The sequence below is a fragment of the Podarcis liolepis genome (assembly GCF_965112155.1).
Source record: "Podarcis liolepis genome assembly, chromosome: 10".
Lineage (NCBI taxonomy): Eukaryota > Metazoa > Chordata > Lepidosauria > Squamata > Lacertidae > Podarcis > Podarcis liolepis.
In genome coordinates, this window is record NC_139562.1 from 36,422,390 (window position 1) to 36,445,310 (window position 22,921).

The following is a 22,921-nucleotide window of genomic DNA, read 5'->3' on the forward strand; positions in this document are numbered from 1 at the left end:
GAGCAATTGCCACATCACAGGTACCTCAGAGAGAATAGTAAGGAAAGCAAGAAAAATAGATACACAAGTCCTTCATGGGCCTCCTGCAGTTGCTTCCTTCTACAGAAAAGTATTACGTTTACACACTTGCCCAGTGTGTATCACTGTCCAATAGGAGACAAGAAGCTACATGCAGGTGTGTGCAAGGAACAGCATGCTTGTGGGAGAGAAGGGGCACGGCATTATTTAAATCATTGTTAGAATTATCAATGCCCTGCTGTATGGGGTGCAAGTGTACACATTATAAAAATAAGACTTATTTCAATACAGTACAGTACTGTAAATGCAGTACAGTAATATCTCTGTGAGGGGACGCGGGTGGCGCTGTGGGTAAAACCTCAGTGCCTAGGACTTGCCGATCGTATGGTCGGCGGTTTGAATCCCTGCGGCGGTGTGAGCTCCCGTCGTTTGGTCCCAGCTCCTGCCCACCTAGCAGTTCGAAAGCACCCTTAAGTGCAAGTAGATAAATAGGCACCGCTTTATAGCGGGAAGGTAAACAGCGTTTCCGTGTGCTGCGCTGGTGCTGGCTCGTCAGCTGCAACTTCGTCACGCTGGCCACGTGACCTGGAAGTGTCCTCGGACGGTGCCGGCTCACGGCCTCTAGAGCGAGATGAGCACGCAACCCCAGAGTCGGACACGACTGGCCCGTATGAGCAGGGGTACCTTTACCTTTACCTTTAATACCTCTGCGAATGTTGGCCTTGTCTAGCGTCCATTCCGGCAGATGTCAGCGGCAAACCCGGAAGTACCGGAATGGGTTACTTTCGGGTTTGCCGCTCGTGCATGTGCAGAAGTGCTAAATCGTGCAGAAGTGCTAAATCGTGCAGAAGCGCATGCGCAGAAGCACAAACCGCTCCATGCGCATGCGCAGATTGGCGCTTTGGCCTGCATTATTTTCAGCTAGTGGCTGGGGCTCCGGAACAGAACCCGGCCGCAAAACGAGGTACAACTGTACATGACAGAGGCACAACATAAGCAACAAAAATATATACATTGGTAAAACACACAGCAGCAATGTACTTTGTCCAATTTACTGCCACTGGCTAAAGAGGTAGAAAGAGCAATCATGCAGGAAAGGCGATATAGAAAAAGAAATGCAGGGGTGTCTAGCAGCTTTAGGATACCAATTCAGTCCCTCCACTGCCTCGAAGGCCATGCTGTTCTTAATAAGCTCCAAATTGCCTGCGTTGAGTGCATGATCTCCTCCAACACATGTACTATAAAACTGCTGGTGAAAGCCTGGATCTCCCGAATAATGCAAAAATGAAAATAAAAGTCTGCACTACATGACCTAAGACTACGTTCCTCATCATCAGCAATTTGGTACTGTTGTAAGCTAATTCACAGAAACATAGCCTGCATTCCACAGGATGTTCCATAGGAAAGGAAGGGTTTTGCAAAGCAAAAACAAATAAAAGGACCGTGGTATCCCTGAGAGTAAGAAACACTTGTGAGAAGTTTGGTACAGCTATTGTACCAAACAAGAGCTGTTCTAGCAACCAATACCAAGATCTTTTATATTATTTTATGCCTGAACTTTGTAGAGTTTGTGTTGACCAATAAAATGAAGGCTATTGTCCTGCACACTACTTACAAGTAAAGGTAAAGCGACCCCTGACCATTAGGTCCAGTCGTGACCGACTCTGGGGTTGCGGCACTCATTTCGCTTTACTGGCCGAGGGAGCCGGCGTACAGCTTCCGAGTCATGTGGCCAGCATGACTAAGCCGCTTCTGGCGAACCAGAGCAGCGCACGGAAACGCCGTTTACCTTCCCACTGGAGCAGTACCTATTTATCTACTTGCACTTTGACGTGCTTTCGAACTGCTAGGTTGGCAGGAGCAGGGACCCAGCAATGGGAGCTCACCCCGTCACGGGGATTCGAACCGCCGACCTTATGATCAGCAAGTCCTAGGCTCTGTGGTTTAACCTACAGCGCCACCCGCGTCCCTCTACTTACAAGTAAGCTGTTTTAAATTCAGAGGAACTTCCTGCTGAATAAATGTGTACAGGATTGGGCTGCAAACACAAATAAGCAAACTTAATACAACTACTATAGTTATACAACCACTATAGTTACAACTATTAAGCAGCTTCTTCCGACAAGTTGAGGCAGGCTTAACAAAGGCTTTTGGGGAAATGATCTATAACGAGTTGAAAAAGGTGTTTAAATACACCTTTCACAAGAAACCAGAGGCCTTCCTCCTGGGCATTGTGGGCCAGAGAGTGTCAAAAAAAGATAGAACTTTCTTTTTATATGCAACTACAGCAGCAAGAATTCTTATAGCCAAATACTGGAAGGCACAAGAGCTACCCACGCTGGAAGAATGGCATTCGCAGCTGATCGACTACATGGAAATAGCTGAGATGACGGGCAGAATCCGAGATTTGGGAGAAGATGCAGTGGAAGAGGACTGGAAAAAATTTAAGGACTATTTACAAAAACATTATAAGTTATATGAATGTTGAGAATTTGCTAAGTGTTCTGGAAAAACATGCTTCAGTATTGAAATTGGTAAACGTTGGAAATCAAGTTAAGACTTAGAAAGGTATAAATTGTGGACTATATAACTAAATGAAAACACAAAAACATTTGAAATAAGGTATTAATTTGCTGTTTATTTTTATTGTAAAGAAAACAGGGGATGGAGGACGTGGGGAAGTCTGAATATGAAAATTGATGTGAAAAAGTGAACTTTTTTCTTTCTATAATTTCTTTTCTTTTCTGTAAAACCGCTTTTGTTGTGCTATTGATGATGTATTTTTTACCCTGGAAAAAAGCAATAAAAAAACTATTATAAAAAAAAAAACAAATACATGCATGTCTGTCAAGCAGCAAATAATTTTCTTGCTCCACTTTCATGTCAGTTTAACAGATTTTATGTAATATGGGACCTATAGTACTAAAAACAAATGCAACACTCTAAATAATACAAATAATACTAAAAACGGAGTGTACAAATTTTACTGACAAAACATCCAATGAAAATTTTAATAAAGGAAAAAGCTAATCAGAAAAATAATCTATAAGCAGAGAAACCTCCTGGTTGAGACTTTAAAGTTACTGGCCTACACGGATTATTAATTTTTACTATTAATTCTTTCTGTGTGAAATACTGTATTTTACAGCTGTTTTAACACGGCAATAATTCGCCGCAGAGGATCGAAGACTGCACATTTCCAAGACCAAACTAAATTTTGACCAATATACATATAAACCCATAGTGATTCACGTTGTCTTACAATGCATAATCTCTGGAGACCATTAAATATAAAATTCTCTGTCACCACATAAAGCTGATTTGTGCTAGTTCTACAAGCAGCTTTTTAATGCAACTTACTTTTATTCATTTTTCAAATACCAAACAATGAAGCACAACACATAATTATTGAAATGGGGAGTGCATCGCACAGTTCTCCTGAAGTAGTTACACTCATCATATCTATCTTTGAAAAGTGTCCTCCCAAAGGCTTCCATGAGAACCCAGAGGTCCGTACCAGTGTTCCTTAGTTGCTGCTTATGCAATAAAACTTGACAAAACAACATAGAATTTGCCCATGTCTTGGATTTTCCTACAGCCTTGAAGTTGTTTAGTCAACTTGCCTTAAGAGCTGTTGATATCAAACAGCCATAAGGTCAGCATCCAAAGTTCTCCTGAATTTGGTTATTGTGCACCTTGCCAAAGTTATCAGATAAGTTATTAGTTCTTTTGACCCAAATCCCAATGATCAGAATAAAAAAACAGAGAGAAGGGCAAATTTTGGATTTGGAAGAATAACCTGGCAGGTTATACGTTTCCCTCCATGAAAGACCCACAACCAAAATTGTTGAACTAAAGGGCAATTCCATAGCACCAAACCGTGGCTTAATATTATTTGCAAACCAAATACCAGCCAGATCAAACCACTCACCACTGTCCATAATTACAAGTAGGTGATAGCAAGATCTGCAAAGCAGGACAATCGATTGGCAGCGGAAAGAGAGGAGGAGGATGTGGGCGAGTTTATTAGTGTGTTAATACTACACTCCACTTTATAGCCTGAGATCAGACTCAAGGTGTCACCGAAAGCTTCACATCTGTCTAGATTTTAGTTTGTTTAAGAAATTTCAGATAACTCCCACAATGCCAGGATCACAATCCTTTTCTAACCAGTGTTTTATTTCGCCTTTATCCAAAGCTTGCCTTTATCAAGTCACTCTACAAAGCAAGCGGGGGGGGGGGTTGGGGGAGCAAGAAGGGCTATATACACGTAAGAGGGTTGTTTTGTGGGTTTGTTTGAGTTTTGAAAAGCAGATTATTTCACGCATGAGACTTTGAGTCGTCTGTTGCAAATCTAAGTGCTTCACAGTTATGCAGCACTCTGGATTTCCTAGAGATGAGATTCTGAGAAAGAGGAGGGGGGGTGGAGGGAGTTCTAGCATTAAAAACACAAGGGTTTTGTAAACCAAACAGGAGAGCTTGGAAAGCCTTGCCCTTTTACAGTTTCCTGCCTTCTTGGAAATCTCTCGCTGTTGAACACATCGGATTACGCGAGCAGTTCAGTAGCTGCAGAAGAATTTTATTTTTCATTAAACAAGCATGAAGGTGTTCTTTTAAAAATCCATGTTTACCCTGATTCTGAAAGCCTGTATTTGCCCACCCTCCAATATTTGACAGTTAGAAAAATGGCTGGAATAAGGAAGGCATAAGGGATAGCTGCATATTTTTGCATTGCAGGGGATTAGACTAGGTGATTCTCAGGGTCAGCTTCCAATTCTATGATTCTATGTTAGTATGTTATGAGGTTCGATAGTAAACATGGCAGAGGATATTTATGCAGCACCACTTTGAAGAGTGATATAGCAAAACAAAAACAACCCATTGGTTTCTGCTACTGAGAGGCTTGCAATCTAAAATGTAAATAGTACGGATGGAACAGAAATGAAAGCAGCATGCCTATCAGTAGAGAAATATGAACAAGACTCAATCACACATGTTTTGGCTTTGGATTGCTCACACACAGCCAAAGATGTTTTGAAACAGTACTTCAAAAGATTATTATCTCTATAATTAAAACCCATATTTTCCCACATTTAGCAATTTATTTATTTTTTACATTTTTGCTGCCTTGGTCCTTCACCTCTAAATACTAAAAGATTCAAATGAAGCATTTCACTTGAACTCTTAGTAAGACAGTATTTTGCTGTCAGACAGACACCACTACAGTGGGGTATTTACATTCAGTATATAGCACCATCCCTGGCAGAGGTACACCTTTAGTGTGGTGCTCGTGTGCCAAAGATGACTGTTTTGAACTATGCTGCTTGCACTGATCCTCACAGTTCCTGGTTTGTCATTCCGACTACCTAGATCAGTGTGGAGGTCGTTACTGTCTGATGTAGTTTTGAGGTGTGCCCGACATCCCAAAAAGCCTCAACCTAGAAGCAAAGAAATAAATAGGTACTTGTTCTTAATTAAACCAGCTCAAGGATGACAGCAAGTACCACATGCACACACCCTAACAAGAATTTTGCCATTGACTTCCATGAGTCTTGGACTGCATCCAAATCTTTCACTTGTTCTTACATGCAACTGTTCCAAAAAGGGAGAGAGGAACTTCACCATTCCTGATGACATCAAGATTTCTTAGAAAATGCAAAACAGAAAATTCTTAGTAGGGAAACATGTTGCACCTTTCCTGGAATTTTATCTTTACTGAAAACCTTTGAAGCTGTTCTTCATTAAGACAGCTCCTGCCCCCTTGAACTTGAGAGCTTTATACTTAACTAACTCTTCAATACAAGGAAATGCTTTGTGACAACTGCAAGGCTTTACGCTAAAACTGATTGCACATTAACAAAACTGTCTCTTCAAGACTATGCTGCTACCATTTGAGTTGATCGCAAGAGCAAAATTGCAGAAGTCTTCATTGATACTAATTAACTAACAGTTACAGTAGAAATAGAACAACATCCCAAACTTACACACATTTTCTTAGAAATGATCCCACTTTGTTCAGTGGGTCTTGCTCTCTCTAGTAAGCACACCTAACATAACAGTCTTCCTTGCTGGTAAACAATGCCTTGCTTAAGGTTAGGATGACTTGCCCTTTAATAACAGCATACCTGTATTCCCCGCAGCAAATTTTAGTGGGAGTTGTTCATGTGACCTTAAGTTGTCTATCGTAGGAATGGCTAACCATTTCTGGGCTGAGGAATTTGCCATTGGCTTGGGCATCTACCCTGGAGAGCTACATGCTAGCAGTTTGGGGAGGGGCGTCCTACACTTGCAAGCACACAGTCTCCCTCCTTAGCTGATCTCGGAGAGCTTATCATCCCCTCCCCACCCATTAAATTATGAATCTGTTGACTGGAGACAGCTTGGGTTGAATCCCCATCAGGGCACTGGACTGGCAGCTCAATCAATACTTTAGATTTATTTCTTTTTGCCACCGCCACCATCGAATGAGGTTTTGGAGGCCAGACAAACTGGCTTTTTTGGGTCCTCTCCATTTTTCTGAAAAAGCCTATGGGAAGCCCACAAGCAAGACCATAGCACAACAGCACTCACCACTCCTGCAGTTTCCAGAAACTGGAAGTATCACTGCCTCCGACAGTGGAGGGAGAACATAGCCATCAGAGAACATAGCCTCTTATGGGAGTGAGTTCTGTAGTTTAACAATGTGCTGTGGGAAGAAGTACTTTCTTTTATCTGCCTTGAATCTAGTGTTATGAGAGGGAGGGAGGGAGAAAAAAGTCTATTTCTATCCACTTTCTACAGAAAATTCATAATTTTGCCTCTTACTTGCCTTTTCTCTAAACAAAAAAAATCCCAACAGTTGTAATCTTCCTTCATAGGGGAGCTGATTCATCCTCTTGGTCATTTTTGTTGCCCTTTTCTGAATCGCTGTGTTACATCCTTTTTGAGGTAAGATGACCGGAGTCAGAAAGGCAACAGCCATTTTACTATCTTAGACACAACCAGGGAATAATTTAATTGGAAATCCATAATGAAAGGCACTCCTAGCTTCGTAATGTAAAATACATTCCAGAAAGGTTAGGTACTAAGCCGTGCCTTGTGTTTATGTTCTGGAAGCAATTCAAAGAAACATCCAGAGCAAAAGCATTCTTTAAAAATTCAGCACAGAAGAAACAAGAGAGGAGAAATCTTGTACCGCCTTAAAACATTATTTTAAGCAATGCTGAAATCAAAGTCTAGAATCAAAAGACAACTCCCATCAGTTGTGACAGCACAATTGCTCCCACGAAGGAGTTAGTATTGGTTTATGGAAGTTTCCAGTATTAATGGCTCTCTTTTTTCAAGAGGATGGCACTAAAGAACTCAGAGGAATATCTAAAACATCAAATATTTGATATAGTTAATCTGCCAATTGCATTGCAATTGCGCTCTGGGAAGTAAGGGCTTATTCATACTTCCTCTTGTCTTTCTGTTTTCCTATTCATGGAAAAGCACTCTTTAGCACTCAAGCGGAGCCAACGACAATTTGGGTTTCCCTTGGATTGCCATTTGTTCCGTTCTATCTCTAAAGAGTGGGTTTTCCTTGGAAAGGAGCAGGGCAAGGGGGAATCCGCTCAGACCTGTGCCTAGAAAGCCCAGGTCAAGCAGAAAACCATTCAGACTGTGCTTCTGGACACGGCACAAGCAGAAGTATGGATAGGCCTCAAGCCTCCAAGCTCTTTACTCACTACCCCTCTCCTTTTAAGCTATTTTGAAGAATGTTCTTTGTGACAGAGAAAAGGTTGTGCCAGACTAGTGAGGCGGCAGGTTATTCTCGGAAGAAGACGTCCCTGCACATTGTCACCTGGATGAAAGCGATTATATATTAATTTGCAGTATCAAAAGAACTGAGGAAGAATAAAAATGATGGGATACAAAAGATGCGGCATATGTTCTTCTGTCTGAGCACGCATATAAATGAAGGCATTTTCTCACCTCAGGAACCTAATAAAAACTTGCCTTACTTTTAACACAAGTGAAATATGATTTGGTGTGGAGCTGGTGCCACTTGTTGGGCTTCAGTATGTTATGATGAGAGCACAAACTGGGCAATTATCAAATCCTTAAGAGCGCTTTTGCCACAGGATGCCTCAGGCCAGAGAGACGTTCCACTTGCTTTGGAGTATATAGGGATTAAAAACATTATGCCTAGCTACAGTGAAGTACTCTAAATTTCAAATAGTTTTTTGCAAAATATTATGCTTTACTTATGAGATATATAATGCTTTAAAGACACAAAAAATTGCAATCAAAAGCAGAAATTTAACAATGAAAATAAAGTGCTGTGAAGAAACCTCTGCAAAACTGAAGCCAAATTTCATCAAACAGAGGAATATAACGCTTCGATATAGAGAGGAAAGGCTGCTATTAAAATGAAATACTGCAATAAGACTGTATGCCTTCATTGCAAAACACGAAGAACTCAACTATTCACAGTTAATAGCAATATATGAAGCTATAAACCATAACAGTACAGTTCTGTGATTCAGCATGAAAGGGTTTTATTTCCCTAGAAATGCTGTAGGTTAAACCACAGAGCCTAGGACTTGCTGATCAGAAGGTCGGCGATTCGAATCCCTGTGACGGGGTGAGCTCCCGTTGCTCTGTCCCAGCTCCTGCCAACCTAGCAGTTCGAAAGCACGCCAGTGCAAGTAGATAAATAGGTACCACTCAGGCAGGAAGGTAAACGGCGTTTCCGTGCGCTGCTCTGGTTCGCCAGAAGCGGCTTAGTCATGCTAGCCACATGACCCGGAAGCTGTACGCCGGCTCCCTCAGCCAATAAAGTGAGATGAGCGCCGCAACCCCAGAGCCGGTCACGACTGGACCTAATGGTCAGGGGTCCCTTTACCTTTACCTTTACCGATGTTTGACCTCTGGAGCTTTTGCTTCCAAAATTCACAAGTATTAAAAGCATGAAAATTGTTTAAGGCTAGCAGTCCTTTAGCACTTTGCAGCACAGCAGAGGAAGGTCTCAGGGTGCTGAGAAGGCAAGGTGTGTTTTCTGTCTTCACTCATCCTTAACTTCCCTCCCTCTTCCCTCTTTGCTCCCACCACCCCGTCTGAGCTGCCCCACAAATTCCAGGCTGCCTGAGTTATGAAAAAGAGCACTCTTCTGAGAGGACATCGACTTTTTGCTGCTTGTTAATTCAGATCTGTGACATATTTTACACTTAATCTACAAGGCAATTTTTCATAACTGTTGCTATTATTCAGAAAGATCAGAAGACTGACAGCACAAGGGGAAACATGAATCCTCTATTTATCAAGAGGAAAGTAAAGGCAGCTGCAAAACAAATATTGCCTCACAGTTTCATATGTACAGTTTCAGGCACAGCCCTTTCCGAGTTAAACAAAAAACAATTCAAACTTCATATTGGCACAGTGGGTGCCACACAAACTAGGACTTTTTCTGTAGGCATGTATGCTGAGACATTTGCGATATGGGGAAAGAGAGAGAGAGAGAGATGCATAACGCTCCAGAATGAAGAATAAGCTTTGAAGTACGAAGCATCCCTTCATTTTAATAATATTGTACTTAACACATTGTTTGCTCTAAATAAGTCATGTGGCCCTTAAGGCTTTTTTGGACTACATCTCCCATCATCTCTGGCCATTGGCCACCCTGGCTTAAGATGATGGGAGTGGGAGTTGCTCGTTCTTGATCAAAACCCATATTGTATCATAGTTCTTGCAGTAATATTCAAACTCTGCAGCAGAGGCGGCAACTTGTGCCAAAGATTTAGGGGGCCCGTGTGATGCACGACGTGTGTGTGATGACGTCGCATCTTCAGGAGGAGGCCGGGCATAGAGCCGAGCAGGGCACTGCTTCAATGGCCCCAGTTGCTCCTCTCCCACAATGGAGGAGGAGGAGGAGCCGGCCCCCTCACAAAAGATATTGGGGAGGGGGAAACAGCTTGGCCCCCATGAGGTGGCACCCTTGCTCTGCAGTTCTATAGATTGCCACCTGCACAAACAATCCAAGGAGTGGTCATTATTTTAGTGGCACCCATGAAGGGACTTCTAGTTCGGAAGGTTCACCACAAGATTTCTTGCATCACCATGGAGAATCGTGTGCATCCACATGCAACCTATGAACTGCACCCCAGTATTGCAAAGAACTTAGATGCACCTCTCAGAATGTGAGGTGCAGCCACCTAGTATTTACTTCTGGCATTTATATACCACTCCTTCAATAAAGTTCATCAGCCGGTAGAGATGGGCCAACAGGTAATAGAAAAACAGCCAAGAAATAAATACTGGTCACAATGAAGGAAAGTATTCAGACACATGAAAGTCAAACCAGACAGTTATAGTCTAGCATTGCTGGCATTAGGGAAAGGCTAAATAATAGAAGCAGTGATGGGAAGGAAATCCACTGGGTCACTTTGACTTGTTGAATAATTTAGCACCAAGAACTTGTCTGTAAGCTACGTAGTAATAAAAAAAAACCTTGAAATCTATGTCAAAACTTTCCAGTCTCATCTGCTACTTTAATAATTCTATTGGAACAGGTGCCTGCCATAAATGGATTTCTTTTTCTTGGAAGCGAGGGATATTATCTGTGTGCTGCAGATTCAACTGCTCTATGGATGAATCTGAGGAAAGAAAAAGAACAAGGAACTAGATCCTTTCCATTCTCTGCTGTCCATCCCAAAAGGATCAAAGATGATTGTACAAGTAAAGTCAAATCAGATTTGGGCATGAGCTTATTACCTCATGTCCAACCATAGCAGTGAAAAACGAACAAGAAATTAAGGGAACGGAAATGGTAATGTTAAGAAAACATGCTTTTAATAGAAAGATACATGTTATACAGTCTATTCTGAGATATAGATATCCAATGTGGAGGAGGTAGAAAAGGAAACAAACATGTACTAAATAATGTTTTGAGCAAAGGTTCCCAAATAAGATAAAATATCTTATTAACAGAAATAGAAACTCACATTTGTGTGCAATCAACTGGCCAACAACAACAAAACTTCAGATTAAAACTTGAGGAACTGAGCCAACATCTAGTGACTCCAACAACTGTAGAGGCATTTCTACGTCATCAGTGATCCAGGAAGGCCACTCAGATCAGAGTTCAGGGCTAGTGGAGGCATGTTGCGTGTGATGGTTTATGCTTGTTATTAGGAAATATACTCCCCTCATTACACTCACTCTGTTATAAACACCACCACCCACTACTCCTCCCCTGCGTTCGTAGATACCATTAGCTCTTTCCTTTTATTTGGCTTAACAGCCGGAGAACTCATCTCTTATGCTGCTGGCTGTATAAACTGAAAAGCAAATACGAATACAGCTGCTTGTTCTACAACTGTAAACAGACACTCTTCCGATAGCCTCAGAGGCTAAGAATCACCTCCATATGACCAAACCAGGAAGCGTGCTTTGAGAGCAGGAATGGGGAACCTGTGGCACTGCAGATGGTACTAGACTACAAATCTCGACTCTAAGCACTTATCCTGCCCCCGCCCCCCAAAAACACCACTTTCTGGAGAAGGCCACCCAAGAAGAAGAAGAAGCATTGCAAGCTGGGACAGGATCAAAAAAAGCTAAAGGAAAATCAACAGAGTCACACTCCCCTGACTCTCTCCCGACACAAGCCATTGTGCAGGACACTCTCTTGAGGACTGCTCAGGAAGCAGAGATTTGCCACTGGTCTAAAATGATTGAGATCTTCCATATCTGGAGAAGCCTGATAGAATCCTTAACTCTGTATGTACTTAAATCACCCCTGAACTCAAGAGAACTTGACCATATTTTTAACTTTGGTTGGGAAACAGTTCGAAGAAAATGTGCTTTTAATTATTTCTGATCATTTTCATGCATGGCAATCCTATGCATGTCTAGTTGGAAGCAAGTCTTATTTGTTCACTGTGATCCTTGTAAATGCACATAGGACTGCTGTCTTAGAATCACAATCTAATTATACGCCACTGGCAAAAGCAAAAAAATAAAATATGAAGTGGGAAACAAATGTGCATTCACAGTTACTAAACTTCCAATTCTTATTTTGGTAACTTTAATTTAACAGAAATCCCAGTCCCTCTCCCCCCCACCCCCTAAAAAGAAAAATGCATAAAGAGAACTTTTGAAAATGATAAAGTAGGGCAAACTGATGGGAGGAATATTTACATATAAATAAATATAGCAAACACCACAATACTTTTATTCACAAATAACAAATAGGCAGGAAAGCTGCAAGCTAACTTCACTACTAACTGCAACAACGGATTCACAAGATTGAATGCTCATCGGTTAACATCCACATTCCCCAAAAACCTTTTATGTCAGAAAGGAGGGTGGGTTAGAACCTTTTACCAATGCTAAGATTCCCATGTACAGGGACTATGTGCTATTTCTCAGCATCCAACCTTTGTCTATATAAATGGGGTTTAGAGGTGGAACTCAGAAAGGAGAAAAGGAAAAGATTCTGGAAAGAAGTTAACTAAGAAAGCAATCCTAGAAAACAGAATTCCATAGCACACATTTTCCGCATTATAGAAACACACATCATGTAACGGTCTGCTGTTCCTAGAAAGAACTCCACTTTCCTGCCAACAACCAGGGCTTTTCCTGATAATCATAAATATTATGCAGAGGCTTTTTAGACGGTTATATTTCTTTGTCATGATTCCCACACTGGAAATATTCTCTAAGGAAGTAATCCTGCTGTGAGGTTGATTTGGCAGAAATTATTATTATTCACAAGGTAAATACATCTATGATGGCATAAGCACGATTGAAATAGTTTTGGGGCCTTCTCATCCAACCCTAGAGATAATTTTGTTGTAATCAAAATCCTACTGTGTAGCACAGCACAAACGCAGGTAGTCTGAAATCAAGATTTGCACAGCTATCCCACTTCCTTTTGCTACTTCTTGTTTGAACAATCACACATACCTTAAAAAGGGGGGGGGGAGAAATCTCCTTTACAATTGCCCATATGAACATGGGACCGCCTGATCTCACAAACATCAGCTTAAAGCCAAGTACATTAACTGCATTTAATTTCAAACCAGCTAAGTTAAAATCATAGAACTGTACAGCTGGAAGCAACACAAAATGTCATCTAGTCCAACCCCCCCTGTAATGCAGGAATCACTGATAAAAAAAACACCCTGACAGGTGGCCAACAAACCTCTGTTTAAAAACCTCCAATAAAGGAGAGTCCACCACTTTCCGAGCTACTCTGTTCCACTGTCAAATAGTTCTAACCAACAGAGAGTTCTTCCTAATGTTTAGTCAGAATCTCACTGCTTGTGACTGGAATCCATTGGTTCAGGTCCTAGCCACTAGAACTGCAGAAAACCAGCTTGCTCCATCACCCATGTGACAGCCCATCTGATATCTGAAGATGGCTATCATCTCACCTCTCAGTCTTTGCTCCGAATTCTTGGGACTGTAATGGAACTAAGCTGGTTTTTAATGCAGTTGTATGAAACGGTTTGTAGATTACAAGTTATAGAAACAATATACATATTATTTTGTAACATTATGTCTTCTATAACCTGATAAAGTAGAGCACAATTACAGTCATACCTCGGAAGCCGAATGGAATCTGTTCTGGAAGTCCGTTCCACTTCCGAAATGTTAGGAAACCAAGGCACAGTTTCTGATTGGTTTCAGATTGTGCAGGCGCACGGTGCGCCAGATGTTTGCCTTCCAAAAAGATGTTCAAAAATCGGAACACTCATTTCTGGTTTTCGATTGTTCAAGAGCCGGAATGTTTGATTCCCAAGGCATTTGGGAGCCGAGGTATGACTGTACTTATGTAATACAATTTACATGTGGTTGTTCTTAAAGAATGCCTTGATCCTATACATGGGTGTTGCAAATTTATACCTTGCTCTTCATCAGAAAATGATCCCTGGTCACTACATATCATACAAACACATACAAATATATAAGAAAAGAAAATAAAATTACAAATCATGTCACACTGTTGAATAAAACAATCCCATATCTGTCCCACTTCAACAAACAGGCCCAACAACATTTGAGAACCCCTCATAGAATCTGATTATACTAACTCTGTGCAAGGCACAAAATCAGAATCTTTCCTTCCTTTTCAAACTTTTGGGATGGAATAATGTTCTTCATACAGCATTTCTCTCTCGCTGTAAACACCACACAGCAGTCTGCTTGAGTTTTTCCAGGAATATAATTAAAATAGAAAACACTGCGTACGTGCATTTGTTGACTGTTCAGAACCTCAAAAGAAGGCTGCAACACCCAGCCGAGTCAGACCTTTCATTAAATGCAAAAATACATCAAGAAACCAAGACAGCCAAACCATATGTTCTAATAGGTGGCTTTGGAGGGGAACTACACAAGTAGTTGTTAGTAGTACTAACAGCCACTATAGCAAAACTGAACCCCAACTGTGGAGGCATACCTCTGAATACCAGTTGCTGGGGAACAACTGAGATCAGGGGTGCCAACTCGAATAGAATATTGTGCTGGCCCAGGTAAGCCCCGCCGTGCATAATCAATCACATGACGCAGTGCGCGCACACCATTTGAATGGGAATGCCCATCAACTCTGTGGGGGCCCAGCCCCCTCAAATATTTTATTGTGGGAGCCGAAGCCCCCACAGCCCCTAGGAGTTGGCTCCCATGACTGCGATAGAAAGCTATTTCTTCCAAATCCTACATATAGGAACAGACCCTGGTAACTCTACCAGTATACTTAAAAATACAAGATCCACAAAGAGTTGCCCAAGCTTTGTTACTAACTGAAGCTAACAAGCAGATTGCACATTGCAGTCCAGAAAAGGTGGGGTTATTAGCTAAATAGCCTGGGGAGGTCATCCAAGTCAAATAAATAATCAAAAGGTACATTATAACAGGAATGCTGTCTGTGGAACATGAATGATTTGAATCTAGACAAGAACTTTCAGATACATGAAGACTCAGGTAAGGAGCGTTCCATAGTACTATACAAAATTCACACTGTAATTTTGTAAAGAGATTTAAGTAAAAACTATTTTATATTTGAAATTATACCATGTACCTTACTTTCTAAGGTTTTTCCCAGCTCTGGGGTACTCAGGAAGTATTATTTCTTAATTATTACAAAAATAAAAAACGGAAGTCAAGAGTTGAGCTTCACCGGAAGCTTGCACAACAACTGCTAAATGCATATTACACCATGAAAGCTTGATGGAGGAGAGAGAGAAAGGACGCTGGATGGTTGATAAGCAGCCCCCCCCCATTTGCTTTTTTCCAGTTCTGCCCTTTGAGAGTGATGCTTGGGGCATGCTCTTCCGCCTTGTGGAGACTTCAATGTGTAGTTCCTCAAGATTCTGCATCTACATGAAACCACTATGTGGGATTACCCAGAATTTTGGAGTACATTGTTAGCAATATGCTGATGACACACAGCTCTAGTTCTGCTTTCCATCTGCAGGTGTGGTAGTGGATGAGCTTTGCATGTAGCAGAGCAAAGAGCACAGAGAACACAGGGGGCCCCCCCTCCATGATGAAATGTAAGGCGGCTGGGAAAACAGATGTCCAGGAAGGAGATTTAGGTGGAAGCAGAGGGGCTGTCTTGAGTACAAGATTTGGGTGGGGCGGCAGTATGCATCATCTTTGTGTGACATCATGCATTGGACATGGGTCGGGAGTATGTGATGCCATACACGTGACACACGTGTAACGTCGCATCATTGGGAGGAGGCCAAACGGGGAGCCCAGGATGGCGCGATTCAATGGCTGACTCCTGCCGAGCTCAAGAGAGGAATCCACGCTGCACTGGGCTCCCTGCGCATTGCACATATCACATCAGTAAAAAAAGATGTAACATATTAAAATGTACATATATTTTGATGAGGTTCTTTTCCACCTTGGTGAAACTGGACAATCTCTTTAATATACATAGGGGTTACCAGAGGCCAGATTAAACTGCGTTGGTAGTAAATTCCCACTCTGTGCTGCCAGCTGGCTAACCCTGGGTTGCAACAGGGATTGTACAAATCATTAGAAGTAGATTAGTTACTGAATAACGTATTTAACTTTCTGTCCACAAACACAAGGTGCCCCACGTAGTGGAAAAAGAAAATAATATAAACAAACCAGGCTTTTCCCACTCTTCCAAAAAAAAAAAATAATGTACAACTGTGCAAGAATAACACAGGCATGGGCACTAACTATGGCTATGGGACCAGGAAGAGGCTGTGGGATTGTAGTATTATTTGCCCCAGCCTATTCACAACCACCCACTCCCAACTCTTAGCCAGGCCTGAGAACACTCCAAACCTAGCTGGAAACTTTGTTAGCCATATTTTACAATTATGAAGAGTCACATCAACAGAGACAGAGGGGAAATAAATTATTCTAAGTGAAATAATAAAATTATTATTAATTATTAGTTATTAATTATTATTATTATTATTATTAAAAATGTTCCCATAAGCATCACTTGAAAGTAATTCAAGGTTACAATCTTCGTATCCTCAAGGATTGTGTAACAGAAACTTCTTAAGGATTATGTCATCCTTGTTCATATATCTATCCCAAAATATGGAGTACTGTATTGATTTAACATCCATGCTAGAAAACTGCCAGTGGAGCTGGCCAAAGACATTTTGCTGCTTGCCCCTTCGGCCACCCCAATTGCACCGAAACAAGACAAATGGACTGGCCCCTAAATCTTATTTCAGTGCTGTTGACGGGACACTGTCCTCTATCACAAAAGGCCTTCCTGAACTCTTACTGAAATGTACGGTAACTATCCTCCTTAAAACAACATAAACATTTATCCACATATAAGTTGCCCTTTCTTCTTCAACAGGAATCAAAAACATAGTAACCATGAACATCCAAGCTCATCAATCCACAGTAATAGTACTAGCGTGATGAGTCTGAGGCCATTGGATCACTTAGCCCAAGATAAAACCTAAAGTTGAGAGATCCCAAGACTCTAAGCCAAGGGCATCTTCAAGGATGTGTGTATATAAATCAGATAATAAGAAATGAGCAGTTGTCTGAAAATTACCAGTTTTGTAAGCAAAACTTCAGAACCCCTTCCCCATGTCTCATTCTTCCTCTGCAAAAAGGAATGCAACATATCTGATGTAAACCCACATATTCCAAGTTTAGCAACCCATCACTGCACAGTCTCATCTCTATTATACAGTGCTACCCTACTGTTGTCCCTTTCCATTCTCCCTTTATTTTACTGTATGAGAATTAGTCATCTTTCAGGAGGAAAAGTTTATAATGACTCTCATTCATACAGATGCCTTTTAGTTTGCAAGCAAATAGAGACAATAATTCAACTGTAAAATCAGTTCCACTGTAGTTTGGTGTAGCTGTGAGAGGGCTAGACTCAGGGGTGCAGGAAGGGGTGGGGCATGCAGTCCGCCCTGGGTGTCATCCATGAGGGGGGTGACAAAATGGCACATTGCGGGGGGGGGAGCAGCACTTACCGCGGGGCCTGGCTTGCAGCATGCCCGAGCCACACGTCTCTCCTGGGAGTGGCTCGGGGCCCCACGCTGCCGTTTCAGGAGGACTCAGTGGGCAGGTGGACTCCATGGGCAGCTCCCCTGGGCGGATCACTGCGGCGCCCCCTGGTGCGTGGATTGCCATGGCGCCCCTGTGGGTAGCTCGCCTTGCCCCCGCCATTCCGGTTGCTGGAGCAACTAGCTACACCCCTGGCTAGACTAAGACCAAGGTTCAAATCCCCACTCAGCCATGAAGTTCACGGGGCCAATCCCTGTCTCTGTCTCATGGGGTTGTTGTGAAGATAAAATGGGATTGGACAGGACCATCTTGAGTTCCTTTTAGGAAAGGTGTAATAGAAATGTAATACATAATCTAGAATGACAATGTACACAAGTCTGCCTTAAATCTCTTTTTAGCCTTATTTGTCTAGAGCAATGTTTCCCAAACTTACAATAATCATGTACACTTTTTGAGTGTTTATTCTTACTGGTGTGCCCCGACCACCAAATTATCTTCTGAGAAGGGCTCAGATGAAGATAATCTGTTGGTCGGTGTACACCAGTAAGAATAAACTTTCAATAGGGGTACATGATTATGATACTATTTTATCTAGCAGATACCATACACCCTTCGAAATCCTTTTGTGCAATCCCGGGGGTATATGTACCACACTTTGGGAAATACTGATCTAAAGGGTATAGTATCTACTCCCCTACCTCAATATTTTTAAACATACATTTGTCTTGCTATCTTCAGAAGTTACCACTGTACTACCAATAGCTTCTAGGCCCATTTGCATTACTGGAGCTGCTTGGCTGCCACTTCCTCAAAGCATCCCCCCACAACTCTTGCAACATAAGAAAATTGCATAGACTAGACTGAAGGCAAGATTATCCTCTATGCCCTGGGTTGCCTAACTGGGGTGGCAGTTACTTACGAGAGTTACTCAAGTTACTTAGAGAGTTAGTCAAGCACATACAATTTCCTATAAGGTAAAAATGAACCCTTTAAATACCGTATTTTTTTGCTCTATAAGACTCACTTTTTCCCACTTAAAAAGTAAGGGGAAATGTGTGTGCGTCTTATGGAGCGAATGCAGGCTGTGCAGCTATCCCAGAAGCCAGAACAGCAAGAGGGATTGCTGCTTTCACTGCGCAGCGATCCCTCTTGCTGTTCTGGCTTCTGAGATTCAGAATATTTTTTTTCTTGTTTTCCTCCTCGAAAACTAGGAGCATCTTGTGGTCTGGTGCATCTTATAGAGCGAAAAATACGGTAGATTATGGATTTTACACACACACACACACACCAGTCTGGACATCTGTTTTGAAGCAAGTTGACTACTCAAAACTCTAAACTTTGGATCACATTTTGCAACAGCTAACTCCACATCACAAACAAATTACTTAGGCTGACAAGAGCCTAGATCTCACCAAGGGGATGAAGCGCTCACATGGCTGAATATTTATTTTTATAAGATGACTTCTTGCCCAGTCTTTCAACTGTAGCTCATAAAATAAAATGAAAAGTCAGAAAAGCAAAAACACACTGCAACACAATAAAAAGTCCAGTTAAGATTTTAAAAATTAGAAGATGACAACAAAACAACAATGTAGAAAATAACCAGCTAACAGACTAAGGTTGCAGTCCTATATGCATTTATCTGGGAGCAAGTCCTGTTGAACTCAAGCGGATTTACTTCCAAGTAGAGACATGTAGGATTGAAGTGCCAAATGGAAAGAGAAGGCAGAGCTCCTGTGTTCTTTGCGTGGCAAGCTGCACTTTCTAAAAATCCCTCTTCTGCACCTCTATTAGAGGTGCAGAAGCCGAGTCCACTCCTCCCAACTGTAAATTCTACCGTTGCAGCTCTTTGATCAAAGGAAGAATGAACCCAATACAGTAATAGTTTTGAAATCTTACCATCAAGTGCCACTAGCATAACTTCATTGCGCTTTGCCTCAAGCTTGTCTCTCACCCATGGAAACTCCTGTAAGGAATCTAGAAAAGTCTCAAAAGCCTTGGGCCCTCTTGTAGGTAAGATGTCAAGGAGCATCATGGTTTTCCTGTGGTTGGTGACTTGGGACCTTATTTCTTGCACGTGGCTTTCTGTCAGGATGCCCTCTTGGTAAAGGTACTGAATGACAAGGCCCTCCACCAGCAGTTCTGCACAAAGCTCCAGGCGTAACGAGCGCAGAACCTGCTTGTCCCTGGCATCCATCCTGCAGGAAAATAAACAAAGAGAACTTAAATGCTATATATGTTGCACCTGTGGGGACTGCAGCACCAACCAATGTTCTTTGTCCTTCCAATTTTTTCTTTTTTTCCAGAAATGCTTTCCAAGGTAGGGGCAGGTTTTTGGGTGCTAGATTATTACTATTATTTGCCTGTGCTATACTTACAGGGATTGTGTAGGGGTTTTATTTAGGGAGGGTGCCTTCTGAGCATTGCAAGTTTTTATTTCGTGAAGTGGACTCCACCACAGGTTCTTTGATTTCCAAATGCACCTTTTATGCCCAGACAAGGTCGGAACCTTTTTTAAAAGCCTGAGAGTACTTTAGCTGGATCAGTTTCAGTAAATGAAGAGTACAAGTATGTGAGCATCAAATTGATGAAAGGCTGCATCTTTTGTTGATTTAAGTTATCAGGGCATCTTGCACGAAGCAGACAATCAGATGTTCTTACATTTAGGACTGGATCCCACCCAAAGATCACCGACACTTTAACATAGGGTGGACACTCCCTTTGGTACAGTAACCTATCTCCAAGAAAAGAGAATCGCATCCACATTGTAACATGGGGCTGCCTTCAAAAAGTGGTGCAAAAGGTGTCAGCAAGCGTTTTGACAGGGGTTGGGGTTTGTTTGGTTTTAGACCATGTGACTTTACAGCTGGCCCAGCCTCGCCAGTTTCTGGTTTGTCTCAAAGGAAAATTCAGCGCACAAGTGATCACCTTTATAACCCTTATGATTTGGGACTAGGGTACTTGGAACACTTTCTCCCCATTTGATTCATCCAAAATCTTCAGCAAATGCTTGCTACATATCCTATCAGTAGCAAAGGCTCAGTTGGCCACAGCCCTTTCCACTGTGGCATCAAAACTTTGGAATTCTCTGCTGTAGGTCAGCTCCATCAGTAATGATGCTTTGACACACTGTGAAAACTGTTCTAATTTAACATGCTTCTGGTCAACAAAGCTGATTTTTATCCCTGCTTTCACTTATATTATCATTTTTGTTATGCTTTATTTATATTAGCATATATACTATTGCCTGCTGCATTGTGTGGCGTTAACAGCCTTGGAGGTATGTCCAGTTTGAGTCGGGAGATGTCAGAGAAAAGCATTTGAATCAGCATCTCCCAGGGCAGCTTTCAAACAACAACTAAAATCAACCAGTAAAACAATATTTAAAAAACAACAACTGTTCAAAGCTGAAATCCAGGAAGACACAGCAGCAACATTAAAACAGAGGGAAAAGTATAAAAGAGCCGAGGGAAATTACATGTGTCTCATCTTCTGTTTATATTCTACATTTCTTCCTGTTAAGAAAGTATGTATGGGGTTCTCTGACAGGAACCTGCAAACCTTGATTTCCTTAATTTCAGCCAAGTACATTCACACCATGCCCTGGGGCCCCATCTAGAAACGAATAATCTGTTTTTTTTTTCTTAGATACCTGCCAGACTGTAGCAGAATCGTTGTAGTAAAGCTCTTGGAGGCAGCAATCTTTATCATACCCCCTTTAACTAAATAAGAGCAGGGCAGGCGACAATAGATTGTTCATTGCTCTTAAGGTTTCAGGATTCACCATATTTTCTAGATACAAAATAGATACACCACAACTGCAACACAAATTGTAGAACCAAAAATAAAGATCTATGCACAGTGGAGAGCCATACCTACATGTCTATAATGGGTTTTTAATTAAACTCCTCAAAAAAGAAAAAAAAGAAAAAAGCGAAGAAATGTCCGGAAGCGTGTAAAGGAATACGTAAAGACGAAACGAAACGAAACGAGGGCAGAAGCTCGCAGGAGAAGCTTTGCAGAAAAAGCCGAGAAAAATTGTATAGACGGACCACCTGAGAGAGGAAGCGGTGTATGTTTTCGGTGAAAATACTTACAAATTTAAGCGCAGGGATTATTGATCATCAAGCTCAGGCATTCCCAGCTCGGTCTCCAAGCCCTAACTTTCTTGAGAGCAAAATATCCAAACAGGAAGTGCTGTCCGCCCATGTTTCTTAAGGGCAAAACATAAAACGGAGGATAAAATGCATCGTCTGGAGACGGAAGTTCCTGGTTAGTTTTGACGCCATTTCCCTAAACGTGACAGTTTCCAGTAGGAAATAATGGCTCATGTCAAGGCTTTTTGCATAAACTGTTACTGAGGAGCAGCAGAAGCGTGTTCTCTCCCCGTCCTCGCCCAGCTGAGGGGAAGAAGGAGGTGGAAGCGCAGACAGGAGTTCGCGGTTCTTCCACCTGGGTTTTTATTTCGTGTGAGCGTGGGGTCCAGTGGAGAGTCATTTCAGTGGTTTTATTTAAAAACACACAAACACAAGATTTGCAGAAAGATTCCAAGCTCGCTCAGCCTGCTGTTCATATGGCACGTTTGAGGTGGAAGCGCGTCTAAGGCTGAGCACACAGTCGTGTTGTTATCAACACACTTCATGTTTGTGAGTGAAAGAAACCCACCCTGGATCTTGAATCTCCACAGAGCAGATGCGGACTGAGACTAGTAGTCACAGCTGTCAGCTTCTCAAAATTAGCTGGTGAAACGCAGCCTTTGTGGTTTGCAACACTCCTGCAATGTGGACCAATGGTTTTATCACCATTGTGGTCTGGTGCTGAAACTGAGGCTGAAAATAGCATAGGCTGTAATGTAGTGATGTTATTGCCTCGTTGTGTCTGGAGGCAAGGCGTCCTCATAATCCACCTGGTATTATCAGATGCAGGCCTGGAACAGACAAGTCACAGCAATTCTGTCAACTTCTTAGGGTTATATTGGTGAAATGCAATGTCACAATCAACATCACAGTATGGATACTTGTTCAAAAGACTGGGAGTAGCAGTAAATGTACTTCTTTCCATTATTATGTTTTTAGATGTGTTGGAAGCCACCTGGAGTGGCTGGGGCAATCCAGCCAGATGGGTGGAGTAAGAATAATAATAATAATAATATTTCAGAAGAAAGCTTGTACAGTGGTACGTTGGTTGTCAAACAGCTTGGCTCCCGAACAAATCAGCTCCCGAACACCGCAGTGTTCCAGTTTGCGAACGTTTTTTGGAAGCTGAACATCCGACACGGCTTCCAATTGAGTGCAGGAAGCTCCTGCAGCCAATCGGAAGCCACACCTTACTGGGACCTTATCCTGTCCCTGCCTGAAGGTGTGATCTGATTGTTGGGTCTTTCAAAACCCTAGGCACTATGCTTTGCAGGCATAAA

The 22,921-nt window shown here is 42.0% G+C and overlaps 1 protein-coding gene across 1 annotated transcript in view; it reads right to left on the reverse strand.

Annotated features, from left to right (window-relative positions):
• Positions 1-22,119, reverse strand: part of CRADD (CARD and death domain containing adaptor protein) — a 38,631-nt gene extending 16,512 nt beyond the window's left edge. The window contains exons 1-2 of the mRNA XM_083463043.1: positions 21,603-22,119; positions 19,405-19,703 (exon numbers count right to left, since the gene is read on the reverse strand). Of these exons, the coding sequence (XP_083319169.1) occupies positions 19,405-19,702 (298 nt within the window). The 5' untranslated portion in view covers position 19,703; positions 21,603-22,119. The remainder of the gene's footprint in view (positions 1-19,404; positions 19,704-21,602) is intronic.
• Between the last annotated feature and the right edge of the window lie 802 nt (positions 22,120-22,921).